Here is a 16,702-nt window from a genome sequence, read left to right as displayed (position 1 = left end):
CAAGTGATTGCACTTATTCTGAAATCTAGCATGTTTCACTCCATGACAGCTTATCTTTTTTTTTCCCTTAGGTCAGCCTTATAATCAGTTGGCTATTCTAGCTTCCTCCAAAGGAGACCACTTGACCACAATTTTCTACTACTGCAGAAGCATTGCTGTGAAGTTTCCTTTCCCAGCTGCCTCCACTAACCTACAAAAAGCACTTTCTAAAGCACTGGAAAGGTAAGACCAAGCATAATCTATTTCCACTTGGAGGAAGTCTCCTCTGTCTTATTCAAATGTACCTGTCTTGCCAGAAGTTGTTCATATTTAGTAGTAGAAACAGACATTCCTCAACCCCCATCCAGTCAGAGCATCCTTACACATGTATGGAACAAATAATAGTTTGTGTCTGGGATGCTCCTGAATCTGAATAGTTGATGAAGGAAATAAGCATATTGTGCCAACATGAAAAAGTAGCTTTGCGTGGACATTCCTCCTTTCTTGAACTTCACAGAAAAAGTATGTAATGTTATGTGCAGCTGTGTCTAATTCCAAAGACTGAAGTCAAGTATTTCTGTTCTAAATACAGTCGTGATGAGGTGAAGACTCGATGGAGCGTGTCTGACTTCATCAAGGCATTTATTAAATTCCATGGCCATGTGTACCTGAGTAAGAGCTTGGAGAAGCTGAGCCCTCTTCGAGAAAAGCTGGAAGAACAGTTCAAGGTTAGTTGTAACAACATGTTAATTAGTATATTGAGGAGTATATTTTTAGCAGCTGAGTTCTGAAATTACAGTCCAATTATAACTTTCTCACATGCTAAAATACAGGAAGCTCAAGTAGCCAGTTATGGAAGGTTTGCATCCCAGCTAACACTGGATAGTTCTCTTGACTTGTGCAAGTAGTAGGGATTTTTTTTCCCTTTGTGTGGTGCATTGTTCATGGAGATACAGGAGAAATCAATGACCACTGTTAATTCTCTGCTCTTTAACCTGGATGATTCTTGGATACCTGTAGAAAGCACTTGATTCATCTGGAAAGTCTTGGCTCAGTTGCCTGAGGAATTTTGAGAGCTTCATTTCTGGATGACGTTCATTCAGTCCCACTGGTTATTCAGGCTGCTTTTAATCTTCCTCAGACAACTTGCCTCGATTTGCCTTTAAAAAGTGTTCCAGTACAACCTTAATTTGGGTGTAGACTAGAACTACTCAGAACACGTTTCCTCTGGAAAATCCAGGAGTACCTATTAATTATATAGCCACCTCATTAAGTTGGACAACATAGCAAAGACTGAAACAAAGAGAATTTTGTAAGATGTTTATACAAGGTAGTACAATTTCAAAGAGGACATCTTATTAACTGTTAGATGCCTTTTGGAAGCTGCTCTGCTTCAGCATCTTCATTTGTGGAAAATGAACAGGTAGTATGGATACGTACAACAGAGTAGTGGATGCTTTTCCCAATCAAGACAGGAGAAGGTGATCTTAGCAATATTAAGAATTACAAATGTTCTTTACAATGTCTTTTTTTGCATTTTTGCATTGAATTGGGCTGCAACAGCTAGGTCCAAACTGTCTTTAAAATAAAAAAAAAATGCAAAACTTGTAAATTGTATTAACTTTGAATGTGGGTTGCTTGAAGACTGGGAGTTAATGTTGATTCAAAATGAAATAATTGTATCTCTTGTGTGTGGTGTTGGCTGCTGACAAGTACTGCTTTTTCCACAGTGCTTTTAATCAATTATGAGCATTGCTCAGGCATGTGGAACAGTCTTATTTTTCTGAACTGATCCAGGGTATTTAAATAGAGCTAATTGAACCCTGCTTTGTTGCTTAGATTACATTTTTGTTTATTTTATGCAACATAAGGCTTAATTTACTGGAGAGCAACTCTTCTGACTTAAATGAGTTGAATGTGGGTGTGAAATTGGCTGTATAGTGGATAATCACTTTAACTTTGTGGCTGATTTTAACTCTGAATGAGGAGAGTAGTTGTAGGGTTAGGACTGTTCAGCCAGGCTCAAGATTCTGCTGCTGACAGCTCTGACAGTTTGAGTCGAGTGCTGTAGAGTGCTTCATGCCCTTAACTGAAAATCAAGGTTGAATATGGAGCTCAAACCTTTTCCTGATACTTATGCTGGTTAATCCACTTGCCTCCTTCGCTGTGGTGTCTGAAGATAAGTTGATTGTGGTTTAGTATATCTCCTTTTTTTTTTTTTTTCACAAGGCTCAAAAAAAAAAGCATTAAAGTTTCTTTTCCTATTCTGAGAAAAAGGTTTTGCAGCATAGTTACTGAAATGCTTTTGTAAATAGCTCACACTATTTTAGTCCACCATGGCATTCCATGACCCATGAAGTCAGATGTGGAGTTAGTCTTTTAATACGTAACCACACAGTAGTTATTTTTCCTGGGGTGTGTTTTTTTAAATGTCACCTTCTCTGTGCTGTTTCTTCGAAAGAGTGGAAAATTCTTGCAGTTGCATTGCAATGCTGACACTGCACATTAAAGTTGCACTTGCTCTGAAAGAGAACAATATCCAAGGGGATGTTGATTTGTTGTTCTTGAGCTGATGTACAAGTAAAAACCTTGCCTTTAACAGTGGACATCTGCCCGTGGCCTCCTGGGAAGCCCACTGCTGTGCTAATAGGGATGACCTGAAAATAAGATCTAGAATGAATATTGCCTTAAGGGCAGAAGCATTAGTCAAGCAGTGAAGTAGCAACTATTAATCCTTTCAAGTGTGTGCTTTGCCATATAAAAATACATAGATCGTACATGTGTCTGTTGCAGAGGTTGTTATTCCAAAAGGCCTTCAATTCGCAGCAGTTAGTACATATTACTGTTATCAATCTGTTTCAACTACATCACCTGCGAGACTTCAGCAATGAAACGGAGCAGCACAGCTACAGCCAGGATGAGCAGCTCTGCTGGACACAGTTACTGGCTCTCTTCAGTAAGCATGAAAACTAATTGATTTTTGTGTTTCTCTTGGTTTTATATGGAATCCATTAGTAATTTGCTGTCAGTATCTAGCTTAATGGTTGTGTGAGATAAGTGATGAGAATAGATGTTATGGGAGAAAGTTAAGAGAATATGGTTCCACAGGATCATTTATGCCTAGCAGTGCTGACTAACACTGGATTTATGTGCCCTGGACTTAATCCATTTGAAGCCTTACAGAACTCGACATCTTTTTCTTGATTCTGAAATAACATTTTAACTTGGGTGCAAAGTTGGACCCAAATTGGCAGTGGGTAGTACCCTGCTTAGGGGGCTGCTCCGCAGCTGGCCACAGTGCGGTTTGAGTTGGTTTAATTGACTGCAGTTCTGATTCAACAGGACTGCAGTCACAGCTGACAGAACTAGAATCTCAGCTGCTTCTGTGCTCTTGATAACATCAAGTAGGAGATAAATGGGAGTGCAGAGCATTTTAGACTCTAGCCACATACTGCTGATTTTCTTATCCTGATCTGGCCCATGATCAGCTTGGCCTTCTTTATAAACACAAGTTTCTAAACAGCTGAATTTCTCCAGATTCCAGCCTGCAGTTGGTTCTGAAAGCACCATGGTCACACTGGTGTTGTTACTGTTTCTCAGCTTGTGTGCCCTAATGGGTCTGAGATAGATGCCTGCCTGCAAAGCCAGCTCCGGGGGATTTTTGTGCCTGCTGACCTGAGAAAGAGGATAAAATTCAGATAGATAGTTATGTTGATAATTTCTAATAAATGAATGAATATTTTTGTAATGGGCTTGTCTTACTGGATTTTAAGTTACCAAAATGTTTTGCCATGACACTTGAAAAGGAGAGGGAGAAAAAACCACCAAGATTCTGCTTCATGGCAGAAAACTCTTTATTGAAAAAAAGGTTCTGATCTGCTGGTGGATTAAGATTAAGTAATCAGGCTGTGTTATTCTAAAGAATTAGCTCTTAAAAATAGGAGTTTTTGAGTGGGATGTGTTTGAGGTTATTTGGTCAACTTTAAAGTGTCATTTCATTTTGGTTTTTGTGTTTTGGTTATTTTTTTTTCCTGCTTTGTTTCTAGTGTCCTTTCTTGGAGTTCTGTGCAAGTGTCCTTTACAAAATGACTACCAGGAGGACTCTGGGGCTGCGTATCCTCTTCCAGCTGTGAAGGTTTCGATGGACTGGCTGAAACTTAGGCCCAGTGTGTTCCAGGAGGCAGTGGTTGATGAAAGACGGTAGTGAGTGTTATTCTTTCTTTTGATACATTTAATTGCATAAAGTGATAATAACTGATGATACACAAATTAGTAATGGGAAAAGTGGTTGTATAACTCATTATTACAGACATAAAATGATAGAGAATGTGTGTGCTAAGAAGTTCATAAAACACAACATGAAACTTGTGGGCTACATAAGCAATTTAACTTTTAATTGGCTTTAGATTTGCATGTAACTTTGTGATCTACTTCATAATGTCTGGCTTGAGCGTAACTACTGAGTGCACCCTTAGTCTAATCTATTGTAATGATTTCTCAGATTTATTGAGGTAGATAGCAGGAGAAAATTTCCTTAATTTCATGCACTAAGCCATCTGCTGGAATACTGTTTTCCTGATTCATCATGCAGGAATTAAATTGAATTTAGTAGAGAGGGTCTTTAAATATAAGCATAGGCTTTACTCTTCTGGATTGTTTCTCTGATTTTTTCACTTCTGCCTCTAATCTCATATACTTAGGCTTAAATAATTCAAAACTCGCCAGCTTTTTGTATAGCCTGTTAACTTTTAACTATAGCAATTCAGCAAAGTGTTTGTGACCGATAAGATGTTTTTTCACATCAAAGTGACTCTTACTGACACAACTGGATTAGTATTTTTCCTACTGCTGTTTAAGTAAAGGAAAACAGTGTGAAACCAGCTTGCTTAGCTAATCCTGTGCCATGTGCCCCAGTGATTTCAGCTCTCTTGACAGTGTATGCTGTAAGATGCAATTCTAGCCAAGGCTGACATTTTCTGTATACTGATGTATGGGGAACACAGGGGTCCCTGTAACCTGGGTTTGCTAACTGGGTAATAAGACTTGCTCAAACATGTGCAAAGCCTAAAGCCCTGGAGCTTTGGGAACTTCAATTCCAGAGTTCTTGAAGGCAAGATTAAGGGAAAGAAGAGCTCACAAGTTGTTTTGAGATCATAATAAGCATTACTGTGTGCATATTCTGAAGGAAGACTTCATACCAGTATTTTAATAGGGAAGATTACTACTTGATTGAAGTCCTTGCAGAGAGGAGATGCAGGCACTACTTTATGGAGTACCAAAATGAGTCTTCAGATGTGAATGTGTGTTTTGAGTTAGCCAGAGTTGGTCTTTCTGCTCATAAAACTATCAAACTCTCTTTAAAGAACATGCCTGGTTTTTAAATCTCTGGTGTGATAATATGATGTTCTCAGGTACTCCGTTGTACAAAGGAATTGTGAAGTAGGTAGCAAACAGCTGTAAAATGCACAGCTGAACTTGAAAGTTAGTACTGCTAAGATTTGTCAAAATGGACATTAGTAGCCATTACATTTGTTGGCTCTAAAATGTTGAGATGACTGTCCATCTTCCCCATCATTTGTAAGATGAGTGTTTTCATTTTGTTTGTTTTGGAAGATCCTAATGAATGTCATTATTTGCAGACTACACAAATACACATGTACACAGTTATTGACCTCTGTTTAATAATCTGATGTCTATTTGTCCTGGTTTCAGCAGGGATGGAGTTAATTTTCTTCTCAGTAGTTGGTGTATTTTGGATTTTGTATGTGGAGAATGTCGGTAAACACACTGATGTTACGAGTTGTTGCTAATGAGACCAAGGACATTGTCCAGCTTTCCAGGTCTCACCAATGTGCAGGTGCAGGAAGCTGGGAGGGATACACACAGAAAAATTGACCCGAACTGGCCAAAGAGTATTCCATGCCAGAAACATCATGCTCAGTATACAAGTGGGAGTTACCCGGGGGTGAGGAGGAACATCTCTGGCTCTCTTGCTCTTGCTCCTTTGCTTGCTGCTGAGCTTCATTTCTGTGATCACTGCTCAGGATGGGCTGTATCGGTCATTGGGACATCAGGTGATGAGAAATCATGCATTGTTCATTTAGCGTATTTTAGTATCCTTATATTCTGTTGTTGTCATTTTCCTTTACTATTCTATTAAACTGTCTTCATCTCAACCCATGAGTTTTCTTCCCAATTCTCTCCCCTGTCCTGCTGGGGAGGAGGGGGAGCAAGAAACTGTGGTGACTGGGGCTAAACCACAATACTGTTTTATACTGAAGAATCTTCCTTACTCTGAATTCATTCTTAACTGTGCTTTTGGTTCAAGAAATAATCCCTGTTTATTTTTAAACTTTCAGTTGTCCCCACTGTGCTTATCATTTTCCTGTGGATAATTAACCCTACCCCAAACTGAACGAGCAGCTGAAATAGGAAGGAGACGTGTTTACCTATAAAAGTAGATTAACCTGAAGGCAAGAACTGAGGACAGAAGTAACTATGTCAATACTAGTGTTCGCTCTTTGGAAATGGGTTTTCCAAAGCTACCCTGCAGAAGCCACATTAGGTCTAGATTTTTACGTGTGTCACTACATCACTCTTCTTTAGAGATCTCTTATTATGAAATCTCATTGTTTCAAATGTTCTACAGGAAGATTGCAGTTTACTGTAGGTTGCAACAGACTTGCGCTCTCTTTTTCCTTCTTATTCTTTGTCAGTCATGGGAGGGAGCTCAGTTGAGCGTAGAGTATAAGCATAAACATGTTTCCAGTCCCTGCGGTGGTGTGCGAAAGCAGCTGACCTCAGGCTTTTGGGCACGCATTGCATTCTCCAGTCCAGGTGTGGGATGATGGCCTTGCTGAGGGAGGATGGAGATTTCATTTCACTAACACCAAGCCCAGCAGGCACCTTAAAATAGCTTGCCTGTTGCCTCCAAGGACTTTATGCCCATCCCTAAAGCAGAAACAGGATGCTTGGACTTGTGAGTTGGAGCTTTTTTAAAAAAAAAAAAATAGGAGAAAGCAGCCTGTTGGTGGCAGTTAAATATTAACCACCTATGGAGTGATCATTGTGATTTTTAAATTATTTGCTCCAGGGCCTTTGTAAAGAATTTCCAGTTGTTGCTTTTGCTGGTATTGCCAGTGCAAGGCAGGGGGAGTGCCAGTTAACCTCTAGTTTAATGGTCTTACTCAGTGCAACCCTTACTTAGACCTTCTTGGTAACTGTTTCAGTGCTACAGTGCAGTGTTAATGTTCACAGAACATAAGTACTTATGCACAGTGGTATCTTGATAAATAGTTTTGATTCCCAACTGTTTAATTTACTATGTCTTTGAAAGCAGTCAGCTTTGAACTGGAAAATGTGAATTACAAACAGGTGCTTTGAACGTTTACTCACGCAATAGGTTTGTCTAGTTAAATTCATAGCAGGCTTTGTGACTTGCTAGATAATGAACACTATACTGTGAGACCCTAGCTTCCTTGGTAACTTTAGGTTGACTTTAAAAAAATATTAATTTTTTTTCAAGAAAGTAGACTTTTCCCTGACACTTTAGAAACTTTGGGAATCAGAGGATTAATGAAAGCTTTTACTGTATAACAGTTCAGTGTTTTCTTGGTAAGGCACATAAATTCCATGTTCTATAGTTTTCACTTACAGTTTGTCTGTTTTCTGATTTGTAGCATATGGCCCTGGCTGATTTCTCTTCTAAACAGCTTCCAGCCTCATGAAGAAGATCTATCCAATAATAATGGTAAGGATGCTTCTAGTCTGTGCTGTAAAGAACTGGGAACGATGCATGGGATTTTTTCTGACATTGGTGGGAATTGTAGTTGAAGAGCAAATGGAGAACAAGTTGTCTTCTAGTATTAGTGCATATGAATATTTTGCGAATACTGCTTTCTCGCACTGAGCAGACTTTGCTTTACTTTGTCATTCCTGAGCTCCTTGAATTGCAGAGTGGACAGTACATGAGCATGTTAATAAAAGGCTTTACTATGTATAGTGACCTTGCTGAGGTATCTACTTATGATACTGTGCTTCATGCATTCGTGCTTTCCTTACGCTGTTTACTGTCTGTTCACCAGCAACCCCTCTTCCAGAAGAATTTGAGTTGCAAGGATTCTTGGCTCTGAGGCCTTCGTTCAGGTGGGTGACAGCTGAAGGAAACTGTACTCTTGCTGGTGTTGCTACTCTGATAGACATTGACCTGTTCTCTACAATGTCTTATTTATAAATACTACTGTATGGATTGATGTAGGTATCCTTGCAAAAGAAGTGTAATAGGCAGTGTAGGACTTGAGTCTCCATTGAGTAAATCTTCAGTAAAATTCTGGGAAAAGTAGTGAGCGTATAATACTGCTTATGAATTTTTTTTTGTTTTTTTCTCCTGTATGCTGAAAGGGGAAAAAAGATAAGTAGTGAGGAAAGGTATATTTTTACATGCAAACTGCTTGATGTGGTTTTACTTTGCTGTTTTTTACTGTGTCCCTGTACCTAACATCATTCCACTATTTTTGTGATTTGTGGTTGTCACACAGATGCGCTTTTATCTTCTTAAAAAAAAAAAAAAGCCTCTTTAATGTAGATGCATCTTGCCAGAAGATAATTGTAGCTGTACATTAGACATCTGTAACTGTCATGTTTTGAATAGGATCTGGTGAAAATTCATAGCTTATAACAAAGTAATGCTGACCCAGTTGTATTTCTAAAGAAATATGATGATGGAAATGGTAACTGTCTAATTAGTATCATTCCCTCTCCTGTGTCAATACTAGGAACTTGGATTTTTCCAAAGGCCACCAGGCAATTACAGGAGATAAGGAAGGGCAGCAACGTCGGATACGGCAACAGCGTCTGATCTTCACAGGCAAATGGATTGCTGATAACCAGCCAAGGTAATTGCAAGTGGCATCTGTGTGTTTCAGTTGCTGCTGTAAGCTTAGGTAACACAGGTGCCAGAGTTGAGCTTTATTTTTCTTGCTATTTGACACAGGAATTAGATATGTGAATGCAAGATGCTGACAGCACTGATAACATGTTCTGTGGGTCAGCGTGCCATTGCTTCGTAGATTAATTATGATAGGGCACATATTTGGAGTAAAGCATTGTGTTTGAGTCCTTTTTAGGGACAACTGCAGCACAGCTAAGTGGAAACAGTATTTGAAGTGGTAGCAAGAGTGTTAGTATGTGAGCTTAGGTCATGCTAGAGAGTGCCCTTAGCTGGGAGATGTGTTGTAGCATCTTGTTGCTGGGATGAGGTGATGAATGGTGGATATGTTTACTTTGTGCTTTTCTAGTTTGGGGAAGTGGGTTACCCTGTAAAAAAATATTCCTACGTGCTTTTCAATCACTTTCCATCGTTTTCAGGTTGATTCAGTGTGAAAATGAGGTAGGAAAGCTGCTGTTTCTGACGGAAATCCCGGAATTATTACTAGAGGACCCTAGTGAAGCCAAAGAGAGTCTCGCCTTGCAGGAAACGTCTATTGCAGAGCCGCTATCTACAGATGGGAGCCCTGGACTCAAATCAGTTCTGTCTTCTGGCAGAAGCCTGAGCAACAACTGTGATACAGGAGAAAAACCAATGGTCACATTCAAAGAGAACATCAAGCCAAGGGAAATTAACAGAGAGCAAGGGCGGATCTATCCCCCTAAAGATGTAGGTAGGGAAAGAAGGGACTATAGCAAAGGAATAGTAGCCAATAAGAACGATGGAAAGAAGGATAACAATAAAAGAAAGAACGATACCAAGAAATGCAGCTTGGATAAGATGCAGGAAGCAGGAAAGCAGAACGTGGCAGTTCAGGTAAGCCTTTAGATCAAAGGGATACTGCATCTTAGGCACTACGATGTTTGTGTCAGGGCCGCCACTCTTTGTATAAAGTACAGCAGAGTTGAGGTCTAACTGCATGCAGCTACAGCACAAAGCAAATAGAAACACATCTGTCTTAAAGACCAGATACTAGTGACCTTTGGGTCTCTGCCCTTTTCCTTGATGCTGTCTCAGTTTGTTGGGGAGGAAAAGATAGGGAGCAATGAAGGGTGATTTTTGCCATGTTAACTGCCTCAAAAAACAGACTGCTATCTGTTCCACAAATTGTTCAGGCTACCAAGGTAGTTCACATGGCCAGATCGTAGTCATGCTCTTGCCTGTGCTGTGGTCTGTTGTGAAGGAACTGGCTACTCTGCAGTTTCAGCTCAGGTGACTTGTGACCTTTCAGTAAATTGAACACGTTGCAAAAGCCCCAAATTGTGTATGTGGAGTAAGATCCTCTGTACTGTGTGTGCAGTCAGGTGGCCCTGTGTGGAAGTAAGCAAAGTCACGCTGCTCTTAAACCATAAATCTGTGCTTAGGTACTTGGTCAAAATTGCTGGTTTTCACATCAACTGCTCTTTTATCAGTTGTATTTTTTGAGGCATGCTTTTTTCCTCTAATTCTGTGAGCATTATGTACAAAAATGCTCACCTCATAAGAAACAGTGAATTTACTGGTCTGGCTTCCATAGAGTTGTAGTAAATAAGGGTGGAGCGTTTCAGAGTTGATCTGATCTGTACCTGGGTTGTTTGGCTGCATCTCGGTCATTCACTGATGATGTCTGGAGGCGTTTTATGGTAGTGATGGAGACTCTATTACTTCCCTAGAGAAACTGTGTCAGTTCTTCACTGTTCTTGCAAGTGGAACTTATTTCCTGATGCACTTAGTCTCCCTTGCCTCTATGTAAGCCTATTACAACTTCTCAGGGCAGGTCTGCAGAATAACGTAAGTATTCCTCTTTGCAACTGCTGTGAAGGCCGGTGTAGTTGAGGTCTTGTTTTCCCTAGGCTAGACAAACCAGCTCTTTCAGTCTTTCCAGCTTGTGTTGTTAGGACCCTTGGATTGTTCTTATTCTCGTCCTGATGATTTGCTATTAAACATCATTGTTAGGAAATTGAAGGTCTGAACTGGCAGTGTTATTCAGTTGGTTTTGCAGGGGGTCCTACCAAGGGGATAGAGAGGGTAGAGCCTGCAGAAAACATGGGGCTGTTGTTTCTGAGTCACCAAACAAGGTTCTGGTATCTGAAAACCAACGTAGGTGAGTTAGAATTGCAGGTTTCTTATTACTTGTTGAATGCATCTGGAGTGTAGTTGCAGCTCCAGTTTCAGTGTGCATGCTCCTGTCTTACAAAATACAGGCTGATAAAACCCACCACATTTTCCGAGAAGTGTGTGTAGTGTTTTGGATAGGGAAGATATTTTAATTTTAACCAAGCTGATTTATCAGAAATTTGCTTGTCTTTGTCTTAAGAAATAACAAACCCAGGAAAAACTTAATACAAACCTAGCTGTCACAGAATCTGTTCTGATGTTGTTGGTCACTCTTCATCTCTTGTTGAATAGAACTTAATTTTGACTTTTTAGTTCCACCAGCTGTGTTTATGACAACTATTCCAGTGAAATGCCTTTTGTTTTATATAGTCTGGTGGACTTACTTGTCCAGACCTACTCCAGAATACAGGGAGGGTTTGCTTCCCCCCCCTGCTGAGAAACCAGTGTAAGTTTTGAACCAGTTGGTGGTCTGTTAGTGCTCTGCTTTGGCCTTCCTGGAAATTTCAGATTTTATCTCCTCCATAGTTCATTGCCTTTGAGTTGCAACTCCAACTTAGCAAAAATGTTAAGAAGTGTATACAGAAGTAATCAGTCCTGTTGCACAGATAAGTGGAAAACTTGCACACTCAGGATCATGAAAGTGTGACATAGGTTGAATCTCTGCTCTCTAGGGAAAATGTTAGGTGCTGAGGTCACTGTGATTAAGTGTAGGAACCCTCAGGACCACTGGGGGAGTAAATATTTGGTAATATTGAAACTTTTGAGGTGAGGTCAAGTAGAAGCAGGGAAGCAACTGAAATTTGTCTTGATCAATCAATTTTAGTTATTTAGCTTTTAAAAGTTAATTATAAATCATGCAAGGGATCTTTTGGAAGCCACTTTTGGATATGTTTGATAGCAGCTTTGAGTTTATGATGGACTAGAGTTCGTATTTTGAAATCCTGTGGCAGGAAGAGTGTCTTTGAATTCTCCAACATTGCTATAAAAGAATGCACAGGTCTCAGTATGGATTCTAAAAATGTTTGGCTCATTGTGGAGAAACAAAGGGACAGCATGATGTAAGTTGAATATCCAGAATGTGATGAAGGGCAAAGGTGGGCAGTGAATAGATGCGGCATGAGCAGGGGCTGCATCATTCATAGTCCTCATAGCATCAGCCAGAACCTTGAGGTGGAGTTCTCTCTCCTGAGATCAGAAATACGTCAAAACCTCCCAGTCTTACAATCTACTTTTTAATTTAAACACAAAAAATAAACTACAATCCCATAACTTCTAAATGGGGAAATTCAGAATTATTTGAAAAAAAGAACATAAAATGTTTGAATGCATCTACCCCTTTACCGCTATATTTTGGCAGAAAAGACCTGCCTTCTTTCAACTCAGCAGCACTAAATGTTGAAATAAACCCCACACAGTTTTGGTTTGTTTGGTTTGGATATTTTTAATTTGGTCCCTGATAAAACCCCTTTCTTTCAATCACCTTTGAGGCTTGGCATCAAGTCTGCTCCTGGGCCCTTTCTGTATTGCCCAGGTTCCTTGCTTGCTGTCTTTTTCCTGCCTGCTCCATCTTGCATTCCAGGCAGTTCTGCCGAGCTGAACAGAAAGGGAAAGTAGTCTTCCCCTCTGTCTTCCTCTCCAGGAAGACCCAGACTGCAGCAGACTCAGAATCAGGTAAAAATTACCTTACGTTCTTCTCTCTGCCTTTAACTGGTGCAGCTCTTGTAACAGAACATACAGCAGTTACGTGGTAAACTGAAAGAGGTTAAGCACTTCTACTATTTGTCTTGTATGCTCTTAGTTGAAAGAATTTCATAGTATGCAGCAGTTTGCATATACATCACTGTATGGATTAGGCTGGAAGAGTGCCCTAGGAAGAAAGTGGTAGTGTTTGTTTTCTAAGGTGCTGCAGGTAAGTAGCATGCATTAGGTTGAAGCAGTGCCCTAGGAGAAGCATAATAGCATCTGCACGTTTGTTTGGGTTTTTTTAAGGCAGCACAAGTGAGCAGCATGGTAAGTTCTTTGTATGGTCTGAGGATATTATTTTGTCCGCTTCGCACTCTCTCGCTAGAAAAGGAGCCTGTTGCAGTCTTCTGGGTAGATATCCTTAGAGTTCTTTCATGAGGCAAAGAGCACCTGAGGACAGGCAGAGTAACCTACCTGAGGCCAGTGAGGAGGGAACTGGGTTCCTGTGTTCCAGACCTCTCCCAGTTACTTAGGGTAAAAAAAATAATCTCTCAGACAGTCTGGGAGTTCATTTTTTTTTTTTTGGCTTGAGATATAATATGGGTAATTACAGGAAAAGTTATCTAATTTCTTCTTACTTTCTTTTGCATTAGGTAAAATCCCAGACGGAGATGAGGAAGACTCCAGTGTCTGAAGCTAGGAAAACACCTGTAACTCAAACTCCAAGTCAGGCTAGCAGTTCCCAGTTCATCCCCATTCATCACCCAGGAGCCTTCCCTCCCCTTCCTAGCCGGCCAGGTAATTTGCGTCATTCTTTTGAAGTGTGATTTGCTGTTGACTGCAAACTCCTGTAATAGTGTTTGTTACAGCCTCTGAAGGAAGGAGCTGTTTTAATGAACATGCATTCTCACGTTGAGAATCTTAAAAAGTATTAAAGAAGGGGCTTAGCAGAACTGAAATGAGATAAGATTCCTTATGCTTTGGAATCAAGGTCTGTCATGAAATCTGCCACCTTCCTTCTTCGTTAGTGGATGCGAGATCAAGGAACTTCAGTAGGCTGTTTCTGTAGTTAGTCAGAACATGACAAAGTCTTCCACTAGCTCAGGAGGAAGCATTGTCTGTGCATAGGACTCCATTACAAAAGATCAATCACAATGCTTTCTTCTTTAAAGCTCAGTTTCTTTTGTAGTGGTGCTCATGTTTCAAGCTGTAATTTGTCATCTTATTTGCTGTTGTTGCCACGTTGCGTGTTCCCATTTTGTTGTGGAATGTTCCTGTCATACCTTGCTGTCCACAATTGCTAACAAAATAGCTGGAAGTTGTCTCTTCCCTGCAGCTGTTATGTTAGTTGCTCAGTATAAGACAGAGGGACATCTTCCCTGTCCCAAAGTCAGCATAAAATCTGGCCTGTGAGACACAGAATTAAAGCTTGCCTTCCAAACCCAACTTTTCAGTGTGAACTACAGGAAAGAAATTGATCTTGCGGACATGGGGATTTGTTTGCTTACTGTCTGTCTCTATCTAAATTGATCCTGAGAGTGGTGAGCCTCTAGGAGGAGGCAGTAGAGTTATTGATTGCTTCAGTCTGTTGCGCCAGGAGTTTAGTCCGTGAAAATGCGTGTGTTTGAGAGGGTGGGAACTTTGGGATTAAAGCATCAAAAACTCCAGAATGGTGAAGGAAAAAAGTAGTAGGGGAATAAAAGGAAGGAGACTGAGGTGTGTGAGGAGCAAACCAGGTACTTTCAGAGGTACTGTCCTGGCTGACTGTTATCAGTCCCTGGAATATTGCAAGAAAACTCCAGAACAAATTCTGAATCCCCTCGTGATCAAACATGCGCATGCACAGGTGAGAAAGGACATTATGGTGCATATATGCAAACTGTACCTTAGTGTTTTCTATCCTCGTGGTTTAAATAGGCAAAATAGGAAAAGTTTAAAAAAAAAAAAAAAACCACACCATTATTTTCTTGAGGGAGCTACCTGCTCTGCCAAATTGCAATTAAAGTTGTTTTTTTATCTTTTCCAGGGTTTCCACCTCCAACCTACGTTGTCCCCCCTCCTGTGGCTTTCTCCATGAGCACAGGGTACACCTTCCCAGGTGGTGTTTCTGTCCCAGGAACCTTCCTCCAGCCCACAGCTCACTCGCCTGCAGGAAACCAGGTGCAAGGTGGGAAACAGTCCCACATTCCTTACAGCCAGCAGCGGCCCTCTGGACCAGGGCCAATGACCCAGGGACCTCAGCAAACGCCACCTCCTTCCCAGCAACCCCTCTCATCTTTACCAGCTCAGGCAACAGCACAGTCCGCAAGCCAGTTACAGGTCCAAGCTCTGGCCCAGCAACAGCAGCAACAGTCCCCTACGAAAGCTGTGCAGGGCCTGGGGAAGAGCCCACCACACCACTCTGGATTCCAGCAGGTAAATTTAACTAATGTAGTATGCTAAGCTTCATTTGAAAATAAATGGCAGCATTCCTGGATTACCTTTTAAAAACGGTCATTAAAGCCCTTAGTGTGGAATTCTGATCTGCAAACTTCTGGGCAAATTTGAAAAAGAGCTGAAGTTCAATGGGTATGAACATACAATTCTCAAGAGGGAAATATCTCCTCAATGGGTTTTCTGTGAGTTTCTGTTAACAGACAAGATATGAAGGTGGTATTTCTGATCATGTATTTCTGTCTTAGACCTTAGTTTTCTTACTTGAGTAATGAGGACAGTGTCTGAACCTTCACTCACACTCTCCTTTTGGCTAACTGGCTTGCAGTGTTGGTTCCTTCACAGCAATTTTTGTGCTTGCATCGTGCTGGAGAAAATCTCCCTTCTGGCATGTCTGGACTCAATGGTGAGACCCTCCTGGTGTTCTGGGCAGCAAAATGCTGGCTCAGTACCTTAATAAAGGTGGTTATAAGGTACTACACCAATGTTGTTGGTGTAGAGCTTGACTAGGGACTACTAGATGCCTATTGAGACTGCATTTTGGTGAATAACAGAGCAAATTGGAATGTTTGTTGAATGCCTATCACAAGTGAGCCAGAGTGACAGTTTGAATTGAGTTAGGCATTTGGTTAACACTAATTTTTCCTACCCGCTGGTGAAATCACGTGCTTCTGCCTCAGTATCCGCAGACAGACTCGTCAAAGCAGCTCTGGAACCCGCCTCAAGTCCAAGGCTCCCTGGGGAAGATCATGCCCGTAAAGCAGCCCTATTACCTGCAGGCCCAGGACCCTCTAAAATTATTTGAACAGTCATTACAGCCTCCTGTGATGCAACAGCAACCTCTGGAGAAAAAAATGAAGCCTTTCCCAATGGAGCCATATAACCAGAACCCCTCAGAAGTCAAGGTGCCAGAATATTACTGGGACTCTTCCTATGGCATGACTGACAACAGGGTGATGGCACAGCAGTCTAACATGGACCGCAGGGGAAAACGGCAAGGAGTCTTCCGCCCAGAACAGGATGCTGTCTCCAGGATGACCTTTGAGGTAAAGATCCGTGCTGCAAGTGGTTAAAAACCAACGAGGCTCTGATGTTCCTGACAACTTTAGGAGTTTCCCTGTTTCAGGAATGCTCTGTAGCTCCAAGTAGATCAATGTGAACTTATTTAGTAGGGAGCTGGGTATCAGTAAATAGGATTCCAGCAAATAGTGATGAATTCATTTTATTTGGCTGTGTCTGGGACCTGGCTCTTGAAGACTTGGTTAAAAGTAGATTTAAGTCTTGTTCAGTGTAGATGTGATGGTGATCTTTACACTGTGTCTGTCAAGTCAAGAAACATGGCAGCTGAGGCATTTGGGAAAAATTCTTGTCTGGCAACTGATGAAAACTGTAAAAGCCATCCCAAATAATTGCAGTTGAATTATTACCTTTTAGATGAATACTTAACACCCATATAGTATCTTGAGTGTGTTGAATGGCTGAGGCTGCAATAGTCAGATTGTGAGAAATCAGACTGTTTGAGAT

At 40.9% G+C, this 16,702-nt stretch overlaps 1 protein-coding gene across 4 annotated transcripts in view; it reads left to right on the top strand.

The window, feature by feature from the left end:
- The window catches only part of SMG7 (SMG7 nonsense mediated mRNA decay factor), a 55,520-nt gene that overhangs the window by 30,196 nt on the left and 8,622 nt on the right, over positions 1 to 16,702 (top strand). For 2 of the 4 annotated variants that reach the window (XM_086753135.1, XM_086753139.1), the window contains exons 7-17: positions 72 to 222; positions 572 to 707; positions 2,773 to 2,935; positions 4,026 to 4,182; positions 7,659 to 7,729; positions 8,064 to 8,124; positions 8,754 to 8,873; positions 9,346 to 9,781; positions 13,399 to 13,543; positions 14,772 to 15,160; positions 15,859 to 16,224. In XM_086753135.1, coding sequence (XP_086609261.1) covers positions 72 to 222; positions 572 to 707; positions 2,773 to 2,935; positions 4,026 to 4,182; positions 7,659 to 7,729; positions 8,064 to 8,124; positions 8,754 to 8,873; positions 9,346 to 9,781; positions 13,399 to 13,543; positions 14,772 to 15,160; positions 15,859 to 16,224 — 2,195 coding nt within the window. The remainder of the gene's footprint in view (positions 1 to 71; positions 223 to 571; positions 708 to 2,772; positions 2,936 to 4,025; positions 4,183 to 7,658; positions 7,730 to 8,063; positions 8,125 to 8,753; positions 8,874 to 9,345; positions 9,782 to 13,398; positions 13,544 to 14,771; positions 15,161 to 15,858; positions 16,225 to 16,702) is intronic. The other 2 variants (XM_086753138.1, XM_086753137.1) reach the window with 2 other exon arrangements.

Source organism: Chlamydotis macqueenii, chromosome 8, assembly GCF_036417535.1.
Source record: "Chlamydotis macqueenii isolate bChlMac1 chromosome 8, bChlMac1.mat, whole genome shotgun sequence".
In the NCBI taxonomy this organism is placed as follows: Eukaryota; Metazoa; Chordata; class Aves; order Otidiformes; family Otididae; genus Chlamydotis; species Chlamydotis macqueenii.
The sequence above is the reverse complement of the archived record's forward strand: the minus strand, read 5'-3'. Positions and strand labels throughout refer to the sequence as shown.